This window comes from Sitophilus oryzae, unplaced genomic scaffold, assembly GCF_002938485.1.
Source record: "Sitophilus oryzae breed Bouriz unplaced genomic scaffold, Soryzae_2.0 scaffold_1167_pilon_pilon, whole genome shotgun sequence".
NCBI lineage: Eukaryota > Metazoa > Arthropoda > Insecta > Coleoptera > Curculionidae > Sitophilus > Sitophilus oryzae.
The window spans coordinates 703,557-728,250 of NW_022145801.1; the positions used below are offsets into that span (position 1 = coordinate 703,557).

At 31.3% G+C, this 24,694-nt stretch overlaps 1 protein-coding gene across 1 annotated transcript in view; it reads left to right on the plus strand.

The window, feature by feature from the left end:
* LOC115888289 (centrosomal protein of 131 kDa-like) overlaps positions 1-24,694 on the plus strand; it is a 44,400-nt gene that overhangs the window by 10,956 nt on the left and 8,750 nt on the right. The window contains exons 8-13 of the mRNA XM_030907966.1: positions 847-1,144; positions 1,243-1,386; positions 2,655-2,872; positions 13,682-13,853; positions 17,562-17,806; positions 23,046-23,217. Coding sequence (XP_030763826.1) covers positions 847-1,144; positions 1,243-1,386; positions 2,655-2,872; positions 13,682-13,853; positions 17,562-17,806; positions 23,046-23,217 — 1,249 coding nt within the window. The remainder of the gene's footprint in view (positions 1-846; positions 1,145-1,242; positions 1,387-2,654; positions 2,873-13,681; positions 13,854-17,561; positions 17,807-23,045; positions 23,218-24,694) is intronic.

The following is a 24,694-nucleotide window of genomic DNA, read 5'->3' on the forward strand; positions in this document are numbered from 1 at the left end:
ATCTTCTCGTTGGACAGACTATAATTATACACCCTTTAAAACGATGTGCCATTTGATCCCCATTCCCAATAATAAAGCTTGATTTTCATGCATCCGTTATACGTTGATACGAAGGTCCGAATGTGCTCTGATTGGTCATAGCGGTTTCGCGCCACTTAAATGCGCGCCATCCTAAATATTTTACTTCAGCCCGTCAACGGACCCGTTCAAGACCCGTTCATATGATAACGGACGTTTTGACACTTTTTTGACAAATTTAATCTAACCTTAATAAAAATATAAGTAAAATAGCAAAATCGTTATGGAAACACAAATATAAAATAACAGCAACGTATATCCGATAAACGGAGGCATGAAAGTGCAATTAATTTAAAAACTGCGTTATTTTCTAACCAATCAAAGTCTTTAAATTCTACCAATAAAATTAATATCGTATCAACGTATCGTCGGACAACGGATGCATGAAAATCAAGCTTAAAATTGACGTATCTTTCCGATTTTTCATATTTTTAACTGCAAGAGAGATATTTAGGGTGGGAAGTTTTAAAATTGACACAGTGTATACTTATAACTCTAACGGTTTTTGCAGCGCACGGCAGAAAAGCTTGCAAATGGTAGAATTTTACCTATTTACTTGACACATTATTATATTTTGGACAATTCACATATCTTTATAAATTATAGCCTATGTGTTATACAGATGTATAAGCTATATTATTGTAAAGCTTCATTAAAATCTATTCAGTAGTTTTTGCGTGGAAAAGTAACAAACATCCACTCATACAAACTCTTTTGAGTTTATAATATTAGGAAGGATAGTTCCAGGAATGAATTTTTGGATTTTAGGATAGAAGATTTAGAATCACTTTCTAGACAAGAACTAGCTAGCCAGTTGATAGATGTTCATCTTCGTCTTAAAGAGAAACATTCCTCTATTTCTCTATTACTGAACGAGTTGTCAGCATTAAGAGACCAGGCAGTAAAACACAATTCACAAACTGATAATTTAGTGAAACAGAAATTAAAGCAACAGAAAGATGAGTATGAAGGTGTTGTAAAGAGACATCAGAAATTTATCGATCAGTTGATTGCTGATAAAAGAGCGTTGAATCAGCAATGCGAAGGATTGATACAAGAGATGAAGGTAAGCTTAAACAAAATATGTTAGTTATTGTTGCTATACTTTTTTCATAGAATTTAGTCAAGTAATAACTCACTTAACGTAAGGATTTTCAACTTCAGGTAGTCGAAGACAGGTACAATACAAACACAAAAGCGTTAGAGCACAAGCATCAAGTAGAAATTCGCAAAATAAAGGAAATGCATGCAGCTGGTGAAAAGATCAGAAGAGAGCGATGGATTGAAGGAAAAACACAGAAAATTAAGGTATTTCATCTATGAACAGTAGTAAAAATTATGATTTTTGCTCAATGAGAATAGAACTATACCAAGTGCATCTCAAAAGTGGCTCACCCCCTACAACTTTTTTATTTTTTCAGATAAAAAATCAAGATTTAGTATATTAGTTTATGACCTGCTTATATATGACACTTTACACTTACATACACATAGTACGTGACACTTCCCTGTTTCACCGGAAATTACTACAACTTCTGATTTTTAAAGGGCACTCTCGGTATTTTCTTACTTTATGCGATAGAATATGACACATTGAATAGAACGACATATTAGAATCTGGTTTATATGAAATTGCAACATGCGGTTCATAACGACAATTTGACTCGAAATACCAAGTATGTGGTACCAAATTATTCGTAAAAAAATGTCTTTTCTGAATATGCTAATGAGCCATCCTCGTTCCATTTGAAAAAAATTGAGATATGATTAAAAATACGGTTTGGGCATCTTTTAACCGGCCAGGATAAGACACTAAAAACATTAGACGATCAAATCTATTTTTCCAAAGCTCCTTGATTAAAAATTAGTGCTTTTAACACAGCCAGAAAATATCAGAAGTTAACATTCGATATCTCATTATATTCAGAGTGTCATTTTGTATCGAATACGGTAAAAAAATACCGAGGGTGCCATTTAAAAATCAAAAGTTGTAGTCATTTCCGGTGAAACAGGAAGTGGCCGAAAATAATTGAATACGCCAATCAATCATAATTTATGTCATATACTAACATACCAAATCTCGTTTTTAACTCAAAAACTAAAATAGTATATTAAACAACGAGTTTCGAAAATTACGTTTTGCGCACGAGTTCAACAGTTTGTTGCCTGCGGCTCGAGCCACAAATCGAACGAGTGTACAAAGAAGTTTTCGAACGAGTTTTTACGCTATTTTTTCTACGACTACAAATTAGCAGCAGACTCACTCAGTTTTTGTCAGTTTTGTGAAATAATTATTTGGGATGTGATGATGGCACTTTTCTGACGGCTGCGTTGCGTTTGGCGTTTCAGCTAAACATTGAAGGTTAAAAATGTTAAAATTGACACATGTCGTGTGCAAAAAAAAGATAAAGAAAATAAATCCTTAACCCACGACAGTTTGCAAAACGCCAATTTCAGATCGAGATTTCCGTGTGTCAAACTGCATTTTCTAGGCTAGTCGTAGAAAAAAGTCATTGGAATCTCATTGGGACATCAGAAAGGAGCCTTGTAATATCTAGATTATTTATTTATGTTAGGAATTAACAGTTAAAAGTATAGAGCCAGAAATTCAGAGCATGGAAAAGCGTCAACAGCAAGAACTAGCCGATATGAGAGCTTTACAGAAGAAAGAAATCGAAGATATAGAGTTAAGATTGGTCAAAAAGCATCAACAGCAACTGGAGCAATTAAGGGAGCAACTTACGGAAGAAAGAGAAAAATTATTAGCCCATGAAAGGGAAGTTGTCAGACAAAGGTATTTTAGTTCTTAATAAATTTAAATTATTATTAGTGTTTTTATAATTATACTTCATACTTTTTAATTTTCAATCATTCAAAATGTCTAAAAAAATACAGTAAAAATTAATAGAATATCCTAAAGCTTGGAAAATATATAATAGAAAAAGCCCAATATATTTAGCTTATAAAAATACATCTTTATTTATAGCTACAATTTCTCTTAACAGATGATAATCAAGGGCCAAAATAACATTACTCGCAAATTTTGAGGTATAATTAGTGGAAAAAGTTAATAGCTTGTTAACTTTTTCTAATAGCTGAAAATTTCTACCACTAATTTTGATGTTCTGAATACTTACATTTAAATTAGAGGAACAACTTCAACGCTAATTGAAACTACTAAATTATGCCACTAATTTTGAGGTTCTGAATGAGGCTTTTAGCTCAGGGCCGATACATCGTTTTACATGGGTGATCTTCAACAAATTAGAGACAAGCTGCAATTTTGCATGGAGCTTCATTTTGTAGATCTTTAAGCATCCTGAAACGCCAGCGATGAACCGTTGAGCCCGTCACCCTAAAACCACCCCTATAAGGGGTAACAATGGCCCTTTTTTTACTTTTTCTTCTATAACTTTAAAACTACGAATTTTAGGAAACAAAGTCACGAGTAAAAAATTGAAGAAAGTTACCACTGGGGGAGATAATTTTTTTAAATGTGCGTTTTTTACATTTTAAAAATATTGAATAAGAAAAATTGCAGTTTTACAAATAATTTCCGATGAAATAGGTATATTGAAAAATTTAAACGTTTAATAACAAAATAAGAAAAACCTTAGCTCAAAAATAGGATAACTCGTCTTAAGGATAGTCCTCATTCACTCCCACATTTGTTGGGTTCATACATGTAATGCCATTGCATTGACCACATGCCATAGTGCAGGTGAGTTCCATTCGCTTGTATGTACACGCTTTTTTACAGCCTCCCGAAGAGCAATTGCAATTTTTTTTTTCTAAAACCTGTGTAGGAGCAATGGGCTGGTCTGAATGTATTGGATTCATCTCTCGATTTTTCAGATTCTAACCCCAATCTTGCGGTGGTAAATTGTTATTTAACCAACGCTGCGATATTTTCAGATCTGTTTTCTCAATACTATAATTATATAACATATCACTATGGCAAAAATGTCACTGTTGTTTTTGATGGCTATGAAGAGATACAGACCAAAATTGTGGGGCAGAATCGCAGATCTACAGGTAAAAAAATGGTACCAATTGTATCTTTCTCGAATTTATCTGCAGTGAAGGTACCAAAGGCAGATTTTTTGTCAAACAACACCAACAAAAGCAACTTCATTCGTGCACTCGGAAAAGTATTGTTGGAAAATGGAATCAATGTTAAAGTCGCTGATGGTGATGCCGATACTCTTATTGCAATTACAGCGATCTTAATAAGTGACAATTTACCAGAACTGACCGTAGCACTAGTTAACGAAGATACGGACATTATAGTGTTACTGATTCATTATTGCCACAAGAGACTGTTTATGATTCGTCCGGGAAAGGTGTAAAAACCAAATAAAATAATCGACATATCGGCCTTACAACAAAAATTGGAAGTGATTCTTAGTCCACGTCCACGCTATATCTAGTTGTGACACAACGTCTGCTGTGTTCAATAAAGGGAAGATTAATTTAGTGAACACCAGGAGAAAAAGTTATGTGAGCTATTAAAAGAATTATATAATCCCGAGGCTACAAAGGAGAAGTTAGAAGAAGTTACATCTCAGTTTTTTATAGCAGCATATATGTTAAAAACTCGACAAAAAAAATAGATTTGAATAGTGCCAGATACATGCTTTATCAAAAGTACGTAGCTAAACGAAGTCTTAATACCAACTTCAACTTGGCATCATTACCACCTACCTCCAATAGTGCGAAATATCATGGACTTAAGAGTTTTTCACCAGGTAAGTTAAATTTATGTTGCATTCAAATGTTAAACTAAATTCTCATTTTTAACTTACAGGTACAGGCTTGGTTAAATAACAATTTACCACCGCAAGGGGTTCGAGTCTGAAAAATCGGAAGATGAATCCAATACATTCAGACCAGCCCATTGCTCCTGCATGGGTTTTAGAGAAACATTTTTTGCAATTGCTCCGCGGGAGGCTCTAAAAAAGCATGTACATGCAAGCGAATGGGACTCACCTGCACTATGGCATGTGGTCAATGCAACGGCATTACATGTATGAACCCAACAAATGTGGAAGTGAATGAGGACTATTCTTAAGATAAGTTATCCTATTTTTGAGCTAAGGTTTTTCTTATTTTGTTATTAAACGTGATTACAGTTGAGGGTTGGAACCTTTGGTGTTACACAGCAAAATAAAAGCTCCTGCATGGGTTTTAGAGAAAATTTTTTACAATTGCTCTGGACGCGCGTCTCCTGCTAACCATGTTAGCATCATCAGCAGATGATTATAAACTAAGTTTATAACTACTCAGTTTATAATCATCTGCTGATGATGCTAACATGGTTAGCGAGACGCGCGTCCAGTGTAAAAGTAAAAGTGTTTTGGTGTATTGTGGTGATTTAGTGTTTTTATTAAACGTGTAAATTTTTCAATATACCTATTTCATGGGAAATTATTTGTAAAACTGCAATTCTTCTTATTCAATGTTTTTAAAATGTAAAAAAAAGCACATTTAAAAAAATTATCTCCGCCACTGGTAACTTACCTTTATTAAAAAGATCGTTTTTATAGGAACTTGCATCCTAATAAATTTTTTGGTCGCGAGATTTATCTCAAAAATGCTTTCATTTGAAGTTAAACACAGAATGGTGGGTTATTAAAACAATCCTCCTAAATTAAAGAATTCGCACCTGCGCCACTGAAATTCTAAAAATTTGGTTCTTTACCTAGGTGGTAGGAAATTTTTTTCTCTTCAATTTTTTACTCGTGACTTTTTTTCCTAAAATTCGTAGTTTTAAAGTTATTGAAGAAAAACTAAAAAAGGGCCATTTTACCCCTTATAGGGGTGGTTTTGGGGTGACGGGCTCAACGCTTCATCGCTGGGGTTTCAGGATGTTTAAAGATTTACAAAATGAAGCTTCATGCCAAATTTCAGCTTGTCTCTAATTTGTTGAACCTCGGCCTGTATAGACTCTGGGCTATTTAGAGTTTGCTAACTTTTTCTACTGATTGAAAATTACTATCGTTTTAACCTAACTACTATTTTGACGTTCTGAATAGGGTTCAGAACCGGGACTCGAAATTATTAATTCCCGGTTCTTTCGGTACTTTCGGGACTCGGTAATAATAATTAAAAACATATTTTTTGTAGTTTCTATAATGTTTATTAGCAACTATAGAATTTTAAACATGTTATTTTATTATTTAGTATAATATTGCTGAATGTATTAGTTATATTTTTTGTGTTATTTTATATAGGCATTTGCATCTTTAATTGAAAATGTTTTTTCTAGTTTAGTTAAGTTGGTTTTGACGTTGGTTGATGTTGTTTGATGTAATTTTAAAGCTACCTATGTGTTTTCTTTTTTTTTCGCTTGTGTTCAATATTTGCGTTCCTGTTTACTTTCTCATGACCTAATAATTTAATATTGTTTTCATTTGAAACTCAATTTTTTATCGGTTTTACTTTTGAGAACCATCCCTTGCTTGCTAATTGACGAACTCCACAATTGTTGAACGAAAATATTTTAGTACGGTTTTGGAAACTCTAATACTACCAATTAGGGTTCAACTGGGGTTGGGGGTTAGGGTTCAAACCGCCAATTAGGGGCCTCGGTGGTAACAATAATTAAAAAAATATTTTTTTTACGTGAGAAAGTCCTTTGATACCTTCTAGCAGTCAAAATCAAACTCTTCTAAATAAGTAATGATGCTCATTTCTTAGCAATGATTCTATTTTCTATGATGCTTATAAGTAATTATGCTATTCTCTATTTCTTTTTTGCTTTCTTGTTCTTGCTTCTTTTTTCTTTTGACGTTTCTATAATATTTATTATGTTATGTTTTAATAGATATTTGCATTTTTAATTCAATATTTTAGGGCTTTTGTCTCAAATTCAGTTTGGTTGGTTTACGTTGTTTGATGTGAAATTTAAGTTACCTATACTTTTTTCTTTACTGGTGTTCATGTTTGTGTCCATGTTAATTTTTTCATGACTTAATAGTTTAATATTATATATAAAATAGCTCTAAAAGCCTAAAAGGCTCATGGCTTGATTGGTTATCTTTCTTCATTTGTTCCTGTCTTTCGTCTTTATTCTCCACCTTCCAAGTCCTCTTCTACATCCTTTTTCCATCTGATTCTCGGTCTACCCCCCTTCTCTTTCCACCTATTTCACGTTTCATTATCATACTAGGAATTCTTGCTTCGGCCATTCGTTCAATGTGTCCTTGTCCGTCTTGCTACTCCCGTTATACTCGGTGCCCGATATAGTTGCTTTACTTCTTCATTTGTTCTTCTGGTCCATATGTTGTCTATCTTCTTTCCTCCAAAAATCTTCCTCAGTATTTTTCTTTCCCAAATCTCTAGCCTCGAACTTTCTGTTGCATTGAACGTCCACGTTTCATATGCATACAGCACTATTGGTCTTATCATTGTTTGGTACATTCTGATTTTTAAACTTCTAGAAATGTTCTTACTCTTAATAATTTTCTGTAATACGCTGACACATCTATTTCCTGCCATTATTCTTGCCATAATTTCTTGAGTTAAATTTGGATTCCTTAGAAATACTGCTCCCAGATATATGAATGTATCTACTTCCTCAAACTTGTATCGTTTACATCTCTCAGACTTCAATTGTAGACATCTTCCCTTCTCAAAATCTTTATGTAACCACTCCATAAATTTGGTTTCCTTCTCATTAAACACTAAGCCTACTTTTTGCGCTTGATTTTGTACTCTTTTGGTCACCGATATCAGCTCTTTCCGATCTCTTGCTAAGATAACCAAATCATCGGCAAAGGCTAAGCATTGGTGTTTTTTAGTATACAGAAGGCCCTCTCTGTTGATTCCCGCCTCTTTTATAATTTTTTCTAATACTACACTAAACAGTACTGGAGATATCCCCCTGTCTTAATCCGTCCCTGATTAGAAATTTTTCCGTTGTTTTCTTGTTTACTTTGACTTCATTTACTGTCTCTTGGAGTGTCAATTTTATCATCTTGGTCAGTTTCTTGCTAACCCCTAATTCTGTTAATGCTCTAAACATCTTCGTCCTTTTAACTTTGTCATATGCCTGCTGAAAGTCGATAAATAGGAGAATTGTCTGTTTTCCATATTCATAACTATCCGCTTGTATTTCTCTAAGGGTAAATATTTGGTCAATGGTACTTCTTCCTTTCCTAAATCCATATTGGTGCTCTCCAATTTTTTCATCAACCTCCTCTACTAACATTTCTTTTATATATGTTGCCAGTACTTTATATGCTACATTTAGGAGAGCTATACCTCTGTAGTTTTGACACTCGCTCTTATCTCCCTTCTTATGTATAGGGCAGATTATTGCTTCTTTCCACTCTTTCGGTATTTCTTCTTTCTCCCATACGTCTTTCAGTAGTTCCTGGATGTGTTCTATCAACTTGGACCCTCCATACTTAAATACCTCAGCCGGCATGTGATGATTTCCGAGACTTTTGTCATTCTTTAAGTTCTGGATAATTCTTTGTACAGGGTGGGTCAAATTCGAAGCTTTTAAATGGAAACACCCTTTTCTATAGGAGATAGACGAAAACTAGTATCGGTGTCTGGAGCTCAATTTTCATCAAAAACATGATGGTGAAAACCGCATATCAATATCTGTTACCGTTTCGGAGTTACGGGGTGTTTTTCAAAAATATGCATTTTTAACAAATCGCTGCAACTTTTTTGCTATGGAAAATTTTGTATTTCTATGAAAACATTTCCAAAGCACCTTTTTACGTAGAATTCAATGGTTTAAGTATAATTTTTTTGAAATTAATAATTTAAGAGTTATCAACAGAAAAATTATTTTTTTATTTGGGACACCCTCTATATTTTTAATTCATTGAAAAGAATTTAAAATTACCTTTCCAAAAATATAGCACACTTGATATTTTGTTATAATCCCCTACGAAATACAGAATTTGTTAAAGTTCGCCACTTTTCACTAGTAGGCTTTGGACCCCTTATTGATGATGCCCTTAATGGAACTCGAAAACATATTTTCCAGCAAGACGACGCACCGCCTCTGAACGCTGAAGTTATCACCAAATTTTTGCAGCCAATTTCAAGAATAATTGAAAGCTAACGAAGATCCCAGCCGTTGGCCGTCGAGGCCGCCTGACTTAGTGCCCATGGATCTAATCCTATGGATATATTTGCGGAAGAATAAAGGTTCCTTATTATTCCGTATAATCTAGACAAGAATTAGAAATATTTAGCAGTTATGAGAGGGTATTTTTCACATCCACTGAGTTAATGAATTCCGCGAGAAATGTTCAAAATCTGTCTGTCCATAACAGAAGACAGTCGATATGTCGAAAACCTGTAGCAAAATCTTATATCCTGGTATTTTATGGTAGCAAAATCTTATGTCCTTATTTTTATTGTTATTAGATATAGTTTAAATGTGTTGATGTTAGTTAAATATATTTTAAATTGTTATAAAATTCTGCATCTCTCATAGCAAATATTATTTTCGTTTTAATTGATGCTCACAGCTAGAATTTTTTTGCATTACAGCCGGTGCCGTTCAAAGCCTACTTATTTAAAGCGGGCGAATTTTGATATACTCTATATCTCGAAGAGGAATCGAGCAAAATATCAAGTGTGTTATATTTTTAGAAAGGTAATTTTAAGTTCTTTTCAATAAATTAAAAATATACAGGGCGTCCCATTTAAAAAATCAAATTTTCTGTTGATAATTCTTAAATTATTAATTTAAAAAAAACTATACTTAAACCATTAAATTCTACGTAAAAAGGTGCTTTGGAAATGTTTTCATAAAAATACAAAATTTTCCATAATAAAAAAGTTACAGCGATTTGTTAAAAATGCATATTTTTGAAAAACACCCCGTAACTCCGAAACGGTTACAGATATCGATATGCGGTTTTCACCATCATGTTTTTGACAAAAATTGAGCTCCAGACACCAATATTATATTTTGTCTATCTCCTATAGAAAAGGGTGTTTCCATTTAAAAGCGCCGAATTTGACCCACCCTGTACACTTTCATAATTCGGTGGGAGTTTCAATTTAATATTATTTTCATTAAAAATCTCAATTTGTTATCCATTTTACTTTGGAAAACCATCCCTTGCTTTCTGATTGATGAACTGCACCACCATTGAACGAAAATTAGTTAGTAACGAAAGAACAAAAGAAACCGGAAAATCCCGGTTCCTAAGAGGCGCGGTACCGAAATTCTCGGTTCCAAAAAACAGCTCCGGTTCCGGAAACAATAGTTCTCAACGCTTAGATTGAAATTAGGGGAACCAACTTCTATGCTAACTGAAACAACTAGTTTATTCCACTAACTTCTGAATGAAGCTTGGTCTCTCCAGTGAAAAGAAAATACAATTTTAACAGAAAATTCCTTTTCAAAGTATACATTTGAATTAAAATGGAAGGCATTGTATTGTTATACAGGGTTGTTCACCACATACGACACGGAGTATTGTCGCTAAACGATTAGATTTTTACAAATTGTAAGTTTTGGGTTCGTTGAAGGTCTATTAGAGCTACAATTTAAAAATATTTTTACAAGATACAGAGTGTCCCAAATAAGTAAAAAATATTATAGTTGTATTTTTTTAAATGGAACACCTTGTATATTATTCTATTTTTGGATTCTACGATTGAAATAAAGGTAAATTTGATTAAGGTTTATCACACTTAAATCTTACGGTTTTTGAAATATTTTCAATTTTATGAAATTGCAGAAAAAAATTTAAGGCTTTATTTCTCCAAAGGTATCAAAGTTTTTAATACTAAATATTTACTGAATATTTATTGATCAGATATTGTGTTGCAATAATAAAAATTTTACTACCTTATACAGAGTGTCCAAAAATTTATATTAAATAATTACTAGCTTTAAACGGCAATAACTTGTTTAATTTAAATGGAACACCCTATATATTTTACGTGAATCAGATGCACAATGTAATTGTCTATCAAATTGTATTGTTCCATTTTTTACCCATCTCTTCAAGTTTTCATAGAAAATGCATTTTCTATGAAAACTTGATTTAGACCTCATTGATCACTATACCCATGGAACATTCACATTTTAGCTTATTTTTAAAGATGTAACAAATTTTCAAAGGGTACAGATACTAATATTGTCGATAGACTTCGCTTATATAATTAAAAAATTTAAAAAAAAACTGTTTAAATATTTTTTGTCAAAGAAGACCAATTAATATGATCCCAATATTCAAACTACATTAATTGATTGTTTACGTTGTAGTAATAATTGCTCCAAATACTAAAAAACTGAATTTTGTGTGTGTATTAGACAGTGTGGTAAAAAGTACTACCTTATAAATTTTAATTCATTTGTTGACGCATGCTTATTTATAAAAACAGAGACATTCATGTTCATATCTTATTATTATAATGATTTCTGAGCCAAATCCACATTTATTTAGAATAATTTATCAATTAAAACAATTTAAAAGCATGTAATTTACTAATTTTTGGTGTTTTTGTTAGGAAATAATGGTGGTATATTTAATTGGTTGCGAGTAATATTTAATTGGTTGGTATAGTAAACGCCACGAATGTTTGGGAGTGATTTATCGGTCGCTACCATGTGAACTAATCTGTTCAAGGTCACATAAAACTTAACTCCAGTGCCGTGGTGTTTCAAGTCATATAATAATCAATCTTTGAATGAGAAGACTAAGGAAGGAGCATATCAAAAATCTTAGGTATACCGCGATGGGCCTCAAATATGGCCGACTTAAATTCCGGTTTATCAGTGCCGTTCTAATTTTATTTTAAAAATGTAAAACTATGATGTAGGGTAGACGTGGGGTAGACTCAATAATTTGTTATTTTATTTTACGTTGTGAATAAATGTTGGTAGTCATTAAAATTGTTATAAAAATATATAATTCTAATAAAAATAGATAAGTTATAATAAGTATTTATTAACACAAACATCTGATGCGCTACTGAAGCAGTTAAGTCAAATTAACGTATCAAAATTCTTTGACATCTGATCTTTGACAAGTAGTAAATAAAAGTTCTAAAATGCAAGAAAATATATACTTTAGTTATTTTAAGTGAATTTCATAAATGATCGGTTTACTACACGTATGTATATTATATAATCACTTACTAGCGAAAAGTTGTTCCATTATTTCACTCAATTTTTGCCGAGATCTACCGCACGCTACACAACCAACTATTTTAGAGTCTTTTTCGATAAATCGTGATAATGTCACTGTTAATTTAAGTTCTGCCACAATTTTCATCTAGATTTACTACCTTTATACAACTATCAGTAGTAGAATAAATAATAAATAACATAAAATAAGCTCCGTAAAAACTGACAATTCCACAAAATTTCAAATCAAATTCAAATGTGTCAAATGAATCGTCAAACAGAACTGTCAAGGATCCCCACCCTAGAGAGCTTTTTCCGCCCACCATGCATGAATACATGGATAGCATTATGCTCCTTCCTTAGTCTTCTTATTCAAAGTAATCAATACATAATCTGTTGTAATTTGTTGTTTTAACTGTCAAAGTCTTGTCAAAACATATATTTGGTTATAAATATAAAATGGAATGCCCCATTGATCGCACTGCAAGCACACCAATGGACTGACGCACAAAAACGAATCAACCAAAGAAACGCGATATAGTATCGTCTTTGTCAATGGCGCTAACATTTTAGAATAAGTAGAAGGAGCGCAGGCAGATGATTTAAAGGCCGGGCTTTAAAAACCTACGTCTGCGGTAAAAATTTACGTTTTTAATGTAAAAATGATAGCGCGCGTGTCGATTCTAACTTCATCAAGCGATGAATCACTCCCAAACATTCGTGGCGTTTACTCTATACCCTTTTACAAAGATTTAAATAGTTTTTTTGTATGCCAATGGGCTTGCAATATTTACCACCTGTACGTTTTGTACATATTAGGGTGCTATAAAAAAATCTGAAATATCAATATTCCATGGGTATAGTGATAAATGAGGTCTAAATTATAAGAAAATGCATTTTCTAAACAAGTTATTGCCGTTTAAAGCTAGTAATTATTTAATATAAATTTTTGGACACTCTGTATAAGGTAGTAAATTTTTTATTATTGCAACACAATACCTGATCAATAAATAATCTTCAGTAAATATTTAGTATTAAAAACTTTGATACCCTGGGAGAAATAAAGCCTTAAATTTTTTACTACAAATTTATAAAATTGAAAATATTTCAAAAACGGTAAGGTTTAAGTGTGATAAACCTTAATCAAATTTACCTTTATTTCAATCGTAGAATCCAAAAATAGAATAATATATAGGGTGTTCCATTTAAAAAATACAACTATAATATTTTTTACTTATTTGGGACACTCTGTATCTTGTAAAAATATTTTTAAATTGTAGCTCTAATAGACCTTCAATGAACCCAAAACTTACAATTTGTAAAAATCTAATCGTTTAGCTACAATACTCCGTGTCGTATGTGGTGAACAACCCTGTATATTCTCCTTCTAAACAAAACAAATTCATTGCATTCTATAAACGTGCATTGAAAAACTTCTGCACATTGTATCTATAATGCGAGATTTAGGTTAATATTCCCTTCCATTAGGTACGAGAAATTAGTGGAATCGGAGGAAAAAAACTACCAAGAACAAAACAAACGTTTGCAAACGGAACACGCAAATCGAATGAAGGAGTGCGACGAGCGGGATGAGCAGGCCCAAGTGGAGAAAGAAAGGGCGATTAAGCACGCCAAAGAGGAATTTGACGATCAGTTACAGGTAAAAAAAGTTATATTGATCGTAAAAATAAAATATGATTGAAAAAATGGCGTCAGAGTTGGTTTGGCATTAAGATCGCATTCATTTTACATGTAAAATTGTAAAAAACATTGAAGATCATTATTTACAAGCCAACTTTTTTTTAAATGTTTTTTTTTAAGTTTTACAGGGTGGCCCGAACTGTAATCCGGAAACTTCGGCAACATATTTTGCAGATAAAAATAAGTAAAAGTGTTTGTATAAATGTCTGTCCTAAAATGCTTTGAAAATTTGTGTCTGGGAGTATTTGACATGAGAAATTTGATTTTGACGTCTACAGGGTTGTTCACCACATACGACACGGAGTATTGTAGCTAAATGATTAGATTTTTAGAAATTGTAAGTATTGGGTTCGTTGAAGGACTATTAGAGCTACAATTTAAAAATATTTTTACAAGATACACAGTGTCCCAAATAAATAAAAAATATCAAAGTTGTATTTTTTTAAATGAAACACCCTGTATATTATTACATTTTTAGTTTCTACGATTAAAATAAAGGTAAATTTGATTAAGGTTTACCGCACTTTGATCTTACCGTTTTTGAAATATTTTCAATTTTGTGAAATTGCAGTAAAAATTGTAAGGCTTCATTTCTCCAAGGGTATCAAAGTGTTTAATACTAAATATTTACTGAAGTCTACTTATTGGTCAGTTATTGTGTTGCAATAATAAAAATAATACTACCTCATACAGAGTGTCTAAAATTTATTTTAAATTATTTCTAGCTTTAAATGGCAATAACTTGTTTAATTTAAATGGAACGCCCTGTATATTTTAGGAGAAATTGAGATGCATACTATAATTGTCTATCAAATTGTATTATACCACTTTTTACATATCCCTTCAAGTTTTCGTAGAAAATGCATTTTCTTATAATTTAGACCTCATTTATCAATATATCCATGGAATATTGACATTTTAGATTGTTTTTAAAGCAACAAATGTACAAAATATTACCAGCCCATTTGTATGCAAAAAGAAAAATATTTAAATCTTTATAAAATAGTATACCATTAATTAAATATACCACCATTATTTCCGCCCAAATACTAATTAATTAATACTTAATTATGTCCGTTAATAAATTATTCTAAATAAATGTGGATTTGAGTCAGAAATCAATATAATAATAATTTATGAAAATGAATGTTTCTGTTGTTATAAATAAGTATTTGTCAAAAAATTAAATAGGTATCATTTTTAAGGTGTTACTTTTTACCACACTGTCTAATACACATACAAAATTCAGTTTTTTAGTATTTGGAGCAATTATTATTAATCAACGCAAACGGTTAATTAATGTAGTTTGAATACTGGAATCATATTAATTGGTCCTCTTCAACAAATATTTAAACAGTTTTTTTATTTCTTAATGAAATAAACAAGCTATATCGACAATATTAGTATCTGTACTCTTTAAAAATTTGGTATATCTTTAAAAATAATCTAAAATGTCAGTATTCCATGGGTATATTGATAAATGAGTTTTAAATTACAAGAAAATGTATTTTCTATGGAAACTTGAAGAGATAGGTAAAAAATAGTATAATACAATTTGATAGACTATTAAATTATGCATCTAATTCTCATAAAATATACAGGGTGTTCCATTTAAATTAAACGTTAGAAAGTTATTGCCGTTTAAAGCTAGTAATTATTTAAAATAAAATTTTAGACACTCTGTATGAGGTAGTATAATTTTTATTATTGCAACACAATCACTGATCAATAAGTAAACTTCAGTAAATATTTAGTATTAAAAACTTTGATACCCTTGGAGAAATGAAGCCTTAAAATATTGACTGCAATTTCACAAAATTGAAAATATTTCAAAAACGGTAAGATCAAAGTGCGGTAAACCTTAATCAAATTTACCTTTATTTTAATCGTAGAAACTAAAAATGTAATAATATACAGGGTGTTTCATTTAAAAATATATAACTTTGATATTTTTTATTTATTTGTGACACTGTATTTTGTAAAAATATTTTTAAATTGTAGCTCTAATAGTCCTTCAACGAACACAAAACTTACAATTTGTATAAATCTAATCGTTTAGCTACAATACTCCGTGTCGTATGTGGTGAACAACCCTGTATATGACCCCTCTTTGTAGGGGGCGTCACTTACATGTGTTTTAACTGTTTTGAAGAGTGGTAACTTTTCGTCCGTACTTGTATAAAACCACCGAGTGAAGAAATATATATTTTCGTGATTTTTTACGTAAAAAATGTCTTTTGGTAAAAATCGCTACGAGCAACCGTTCTCAAGATATTTAGAATGGAAATCGCGTCAATTCACGTCATTATTGACAAAAAATAAAAATGCCGAGTAGATAGTTATTTGACCGAAATGATAAATTTGGGAACTTTTTATTCTTTTAAATTAATCATAAATTTTTCTTTGAAAACAATGATGATAAAACAGTTTCTGTTGGACTTTTGGCACAATAAGATTCCAAATTTATGATTCCAGTATAATACATAACTATTTAGTAAACATGTTTAATTTATGTCATTGACGACAGATATTGACAATTTGGATTCAGAATATCTTGAAAACCATTACTCGTAGCGATTTTTATCAAAAGACTTTTTCTACGTAAAAAACGTCGTAAATGTATATTTTTTTACTCGGTAGTTTTATACAGGTAGGGACGAAAAGTTATTACTCTACAAGCTAGTTAAAAATATGTAGGTGGCGCCCTTTACAAGTAGGTATCATGTTGACATCAAAATCAAATTTCTCTTGTCCAAAAACTCCCAGACACCAATTTTCATTCAAATTTTGACTTACTTCAGAAATTATTTACAAAAAATTTGAAATAAAAATGAAACTTCTACACCCTGTATCTCCAAAACTAAGCACTTTAGGACATACATTTATACGAACGTTTTTACTTATTTTAATCAACAGAATATGCTGCCAAAGTTTCCGGAATACAGTTCGTACCACCCTGTATATATTGTCTTGTATTACTTTCCTAAAGGAGCTTTACAATCTTAAAAATGCATAATTCATTTTTCAGACCTTACCTAGGGATTCCCCAGATTTATTTCTTTTTAAAATTTTAATTAAAAAACTAATTGCAGGTAAACGTTAAGAAAAATGAAGGACTTCTTTACATAACACAAGTTTTATAAAACTTTAGACATCTATTGGATATGAACTTTCTACATTTTTGTTACTACAACTAGATATAGAATTTAAAATACACTACTCAAAACAATTATCGCATATTTGAATAAAAGTAATTATTACATATTTCTAAATGAAGCATGCATTTTTCTGCCTTTCTATTGTGAGTTTTCTTAGGATAATTAGGGTACGCACTGACATGTAATTTTTAGTCGGCCAACTATTTAGTTGCAAAAGTGAAAACAATACATTTTTATGGAGCCGATATCGGCCCAATATTTGATTACATTGTAAACAAAAAAAATGCGAGTACGTTAGAATTTTAGTCATGGACGTATTAGAATTATTCTTAGTTAAGCAGACTAAATATTTGAATCGCATTGGTTATTAGCTTGGATTATAGGCAAAATATACATTTCTGCATATTTTGTATATTTAGTACAAACCTGAATTAAATTGAACATTTCAATGTATTTTAGCGTAAGAAAAGATAAATAAAAATTAGATATCAATTTGTCTTTATTTTCAGGTGGTTATTCGTCGACATTCTAATGAACTGAAGCTTTTGAAGGAAGCGACGCGTCTCGAATTCGAAACGTGGAAGGCCAATTTTAATAAGAACCAAGCGACGGCCTTAATAGAAAAAGAGGCCGCCATCAGAGAACAGCACAGAAAGGAACGGGATCAGGAGATCGAAAAAGTAATTGAAAGACTGGAGAGGGAAGCGGGAGAGACGAAATGTCAGATAGAACAAAGCACCGAGAACCGAATTAGGTGTATATTTATTATTAACATAAAATTTTGTCTGAGTTAATTTAAAGCAAGCATTATATGAACAGGTTGTAATATAACAACCCATTTTTTACTTTGTCGGTTTGTTTTTATTTATCCAGATTGTTTCAAAAAACATGTGCCATCTCTCCTGAGGAAATTCCTCACGTCAAATTAAGATTTATTTTTCATATCAACATAGGTTCGATTCTGCTTTGTTTCGTAGCTACATGGTGTTAAAGTCTTAATAATCTTTCGGTTTATCTATAGTCTATATAATATAATATAATATTTTTTCGATTTATTATAATTTTCTTATAAGTACTTTTAGCGATTCAAATGAAATTTTGAGGGTTAAGTTACTATTGGTGCTACATATTTTAATGGCTAAAATAGTGTCCATAGATTTATCAGGGACGTGTATATGGGTTATCACTAGAACATTTAAAAAAAAAACATGTGCGCCACTGACCTTTTTTTTTATACCAATATTGTATAGGCCGCGGCCGTTTAATGCCAATTAAAAGTTGTATCTTGTTATTTTGTCGATTTTGATCTCCTTGATGAGATAAACGCAATTTTATTAATTACATTTAATAATATTACAATAAAAATAAAATTAACAAATTATTTATTTTATCTAATTTATTATTAAATATTATTACTATTCGTTCAAGTTACAGCAAATTGAAATAAAAAATAATGGAATTTTAAGACAATTACACAAGGCCTAAATTTAAAAAGTTTTAACATCCTGTAATTTTAAAACTATGCATTTTCATACTCATGTTTATAGGAACTTTTTTTCATATTTTTTGATCGGGAATCAATGATGTTATTTAAAACTTTTGCAAGTTAATGATATTATTTTTTTTAAAATTGCTATTAGACTTGGACCAAAGCAAATTAATAAAATTGGTAATTAATCGGTATTAAACGGCTTACCCTATTTCGCCAACAAGTGAAAAAAAGTCAGTGGCGTACATTTTTTTTAGAAAAATATTCCAGTGATAACCCATATGCACGTCCCTGGTGTATATTTCGATACATTTTTAGCATTAAAATATGTCTCATTTATAGTAACTTTTACCCTGAAAATTTCATTGGAATCTCTAAAAGTATTTGGAAGAAAATTATAATAAAGTGAACAAATATTAAGACTAACCTAACCTAACACACTGTAGCCACGAAACAAAGCAGAATTGGAATAAACCTTATTTTTACGTTAGGAATCTCCCCACGAGAGATGGCCCATAAATTTTTAATCACCCTGTATATTTTACGTTATTAATTATCTACACTCAGATGCAAAAAAACGCAACGGAAAAATTTTCCTTCAAATTTAAAATGTTATATTTTTCTTATTTTTAGCCCAATTTTCATGATTTTTTTGGTAAACTGTATATAAATATATCAACTTGAATTTATAAACTCAGTTTTTCATAAACTTTAGTATTGGGCTTTATTATACAGGGTTTACCGAATGGTTGTTTTTTTCCTTAACTTTAAAACACCCTGTGCAATAATTTCGTGAACAGATTTTCCTAGAATTTTATTTTTCTGTCAGAACCATCTTTCCTGTTTATTTTGTTTTTTATCTCATGACAACACATGTCTTGGTTAATTTTTAAGAGCGAAATGAACTTGCCACCAACAATTTGTAATTTTTTCAATTATCATTACTTTTTGATGTTATTTTTCAATACGCCCGGGTTTTGGTGACTTTGTCGTAATATCATATTATGCTGCATTGGATACTCTATACCAAATAAAAAACAATACAGTCCTGATTTTAATAAACATTAATAAAGATAATAGAACTAACTATGATTAAAGTAGGTAATCATCAAGTATATAAACAGAAAAAAAAATCTAAAAAATACCCTATTACTTTGTATTGCCTCTTTGTATTGGCTGCTATAACTGCCTGTAGACGTCCGTTCATACTGTCAATGAGGTTGTATATATCATATTTATGTTTTCTCATTCTTCTTTAAGGACCAAGCGAAGTTCATTTAATGAAACTGGTGCCCGCTTCGCGACCTCTAACCCTCCTGCCAAGCATTTCCCAAATGTGTTCTATAGGGTTCAGATCTGTCGAACATGCTCGGCAGTTCATAATAGTATCTAATTCATAATAATCACTAAAATCATGCACATCATCAGATTGAAAAATAACATCAAAAATATTGTTAATTGAAGAAATTGCAAATTGTAGGTTGCAAGTTCATTTCGCTCTTAAAAGTTAACAAAGGCATGTATTGACATGATCCAAAAAATAATGTATGCCGAGGAGACGTGGTTCTGATCGAAAAATAGTATTTTAGGAAAATTTGCTTACGAAATTATTGCACAGGGTGTTTTAAAGTTAGGGTAAATAACAACCCTTCGGTTAACCCTGTATAATAAGCCAATTATTAAAATTTATAAAAAAACTGAGTTTACAAATTAAAGTTCATATATTTATATACAGTGTGCTAAAAATTTCATGATAATAGGACTAAAAATATGAAAAATATAACACTTTAAATTGGACAAAAACATTTTCCGTTGCGTTTTCTTGCATCTGGGTGTAGTTGACACGATCCTCTATTTCTAAATATTTATGCTACTTTTAGTAGTTAAAAGGCTTATTGTAATAACATGATATGCCACAAATCCATAATTCTGAATTATTAGACTTCGCAGATTTAAAAAAGTGTGAAAATTTACTTATTAATAAAATATAAATTTAGAGAGGTTTTAGAGTTAGTTTAGTTTAACTCGCTAAATATTTATCTAACAAATTTGTTGGATAAAAAGCAAGAAAAACACTAGTTACTAGTTAATAAAACTGATTTCTGGTTGAGTGGCTTATCATGTTATTACAATAAGCATTACAATTCATATCATAATTTTAAAAATTATGAGACACATTTCTTTATAATTTAAATACTATTTGATATATTTTAAAGACAAAGAATGATCAAAATACTTATGCATTTTGTTTGGGATATTTGTTTGCCATAGAGCACAACAAATTATAAATATCTAAAAAATAATTATGCTTTTGTAGATTAAGGTTGTTAATTCAAATAATGGAAAATCATATTTTATTTTGAAGTTTATAAGTAATATTATAAATTATCCGAATTGAGAATTTTCGAAAATATTTTTTTAGAGCATAGAATTAAAATGTTTTTATCGAGGTTTTTATGTATTTTGTTCGAAATTATGTTATAAAAAAACATCTTATTGAACTTTTATTTTTTCAATTTCTAAGAAATTAAGCTTCATTTAGAACCTCGCAATTAGTGGAATAAATTAGTGGTTTCAATTATTAGCGTAGAAGTTTGTTCCTCTAATATCAATGTAAGCATTTACAACGTCAAAAGTAGTAGTAGGAATTTTCTATTAGTGGAAAAACTTACCAAACTTTTAACTTTTCCACTAATTGTACTTCAAAATTTGCGAAGAATGTCATTTTGATTTTTGATTATCATCCGCCAAGAGAAAATGTGGTTAGAAATCAAAAGTTTATTGTTTTATAAGTTAAATATTATAGTCTAAGAGCTAGCAACGTTTTCGAGAAAGTATTTTAAGACGTCTGGCTCTTTGATATATCTTTTATTATGCTCTCTGGAACAGCGTGCAAGCCGTCTGGCTGCCGATACACGTTGCGTTCACTACTGCGTATCCAAAGAAGATCCTCTATTTTTTACTTAGCGGTTTAAATTCTAGTATTGAATAAAAACCGAGCAAGTCTCCATTAGCTCGGCGCGTAGAGCTTTTGCCTATGAAGCGAAGGTCAGTGGTTCGATTCCGGCTAGGGTTGCAACTTTTTTATTTTTTTTTCGTTTATATTCTGATAGTAAAGTATTAAATATTTGCGTTTTTATCACCAGAACGGATAGCGTTTATGGGTTTATGATCCGTAGTGTATATAAGTAAAATTTGATACTTTCATTTGTTTTGAAGGATTATTGTGGTAATTAATTATTAGATAGGTTTAGGATGGTCTGGCTGCCGCGCCGGTAGGTGGCGTTCACTACTGCGCATCACATGGGTACAGGGTGTCTCATTTTCGTGCGTTTTGGGATATCTGGGATTTCTCGTTTATGAGTGGAGATACAATGATGCGTTTTTTTTTTCACATTACTTGGCTAGTTTTTTATGTAACTAAATATTTTACCCCTAGATTTGTGCATTTTCTATACATTAACATTAATCAATCTTGTTTAGAAAGTATTATTATTTTATTTAATTTAATTCAACCAGATAATTTTGTTTTTCATCGTTATCTTAACAAACTGAACTGAAAATAAACTTGTGTAGCTTTTAGATAACAATCTGTTAAAAAAAGTATTATTAAAATAATAAACAACAGCTGAAAAAAAATTTGAAGAAAGACAGGCAGAAATTACCTTAATAAAGCATTAAAATGTTAATTTTTATATATTATGTTGAAATCTTTAAAATAAAATTATAAACGAGAAATCCCAAAAAACGCACAAAAATGGGACACCCTGTACACATGTGATGCGCAGTAATGAACGCAACCTACCGGCGCGGCAGCCAGACCATCCTAAACCTGCCTAATAATTAATTACTACAATAATCCTTCAAAACAAATGAAAGTATCAAATTCTACTTATACCCACTACGGATCATAAACCCATAAGCGCCATCCGTTCTGGTGATAAAAAAGCAAATATTTAATACTTTACTATCAGAATATAAACGAAAAAAAAAATAAAAAAGTTACACCCCCAGCCGGTATCGAACCATTGACCTTCGCGTCATAGGCGAAAGCTCTACGCGCCGAGCTAATGGAGAATTGCTCGATTTTTATTCAATACTAGAATTTAAAGCGCTAAGTAAAAAATAGAGGATCTTCTTTGGATGCGCAGTAGTAAACGCAACGGGTATCGGCAGCCAGACGGGCCGCATGCTGTTCCAGAGAGCATAATAAATCTTAGTTAAAATACTTGTTTTCCCGACGTTGCTAGCTCTCGTACTATTAGGCTTTCTCTATGGATACAAATGATTACCGCAAGTTGTTGCTAGGATATTCTGTTAATTTTAATTGTGTTTTTTAGACATCGTTAATGATCGTAAACTAAAAAGTATGAAGTGTGATTGAAACCATTAATTTATTCCACTAATTGGGAGGTTTCGAAAGAAGCTTTAACATTACTAATTAATTTCCTATAGTTCATTATAATAAGAGAAAAATATCAATCAGAAATAATTTATTCTATAGCCGACTGAAAGAAAAATACGAAAAAGAAATACAGGATCTGGAGACCTCCGAAAAGGAAGCGAAAAATAAATATTTAGAAACTAAGACCAAACTAATTGAAAACGAAGAAGTTATAATTGGCCTCCAGGCTAGTCTGAAACAATTGGAAACTCAACTGAACGAATATAAGCAGGTTCGTACAGATCTCGTAGATACATTTTCAACACAACCATGCCTAAACTTCTTTAATTAAAACATTTCGTTATTACTGTTTAATTAGAATACGTTGGTTCAAAGAACTCAATTTGAACCTTGAAATTATTTAATAAAGCAATTTTGCTATTTCAAAAAACATGTTGTGGAAAACACTTAAATTTATAGATCATTAATTAAATTTGATTGACCTTTGATAGAATTATATTACTAAGTACAAAGAAAATAGATGCAATATAGTCAAGTCTATTTCATTCACATAATATATGTAGTATTTTATATAGACAGAATGGATGTAGTTATTTCAGCAAAAAAAAATACTGGTGATTTTATTCTTTGAATAAATATATTAAGGAAGGAGTATAAAGGTTGATTCTCACTATACCTTCCGTTTCCATGCCATATCCATTCCATATCCGTTCCGTATTTTTTTATTGATTTGACGCTATACGTAAGCTTCCGTTCCGTATCAATTCCATACTTTTTATTGTACAATTTATATCATTACGAAAGTTTTGTTTTAAAAATTTGTATCTTTTGAAAAAGATAATAGATTTAATTAAGAGGTGAAAGAATAAATAAATATCAGCAAAATTTTAACAGAACTGGTACAAATGTAAAAACTTGACAACGCTGTTTCCGAAACGCTTCAGTCCGTCCGCCAAAAAAATGTATGGAAGGAAAGAATATGGAACGGAAGGGAAACGGAACGGATAGTGTGCATTGTCTTATTCATTTACATGATATAATATTTTATGTAAACGGAGGGGAAACGGATGGGAGCTGATATGGAAGGTATAGTGAGAATCAACCTTAATGCTTCCTACCCTAGTTGGGGACCTAGGGTAGGAACCGTTGACAGTTCTGTTTGACAATTCATTTGACACATTTGAATTTGATTTGAAATTATAATTTATTTTATGTTATTTATAATTTTTTATACAGCTCGAATTAGTTTAGGGGTAGTAAATCTAGAAGGAAGTTGGCGGCTGAACTTAAATTAACAGTGGCATATTGCGATAGATTGCGATTTATCGAAAAACACTGTAAAATAATTGGTTTGGTTTGGGTTAGTTATTTTTAATCCAAGATATTTATATTTGTCACAGTTTTTTATCACGCTTTTTTATCACGCTTCCATCCTCTAAGACTATGTTCTCTTGTGGCCCCCCTACAGTCATACTGTCAAGAAAAATGGCGCATCCGCCAGAAATTAAAAATGTATTACTGGTTGCCTGCACAACCGCAACGTATCCGCCAGAAATTAAAAGACTTTTTCAGGCGCCATCTTTTAGTCAAGTCGAGAAGTAAGGGAATCAGACAATAGAATTGTCTGGTATGAAGAAGTACGCTTTCCGAGAGAATTGGGGAAATTTCGAGAAGCAGTCAATAGAGTATATAAGCCGGAGCCATCGACAACTGAGACAGTTTTTTGAAATTTGAATATACTGGGTGGA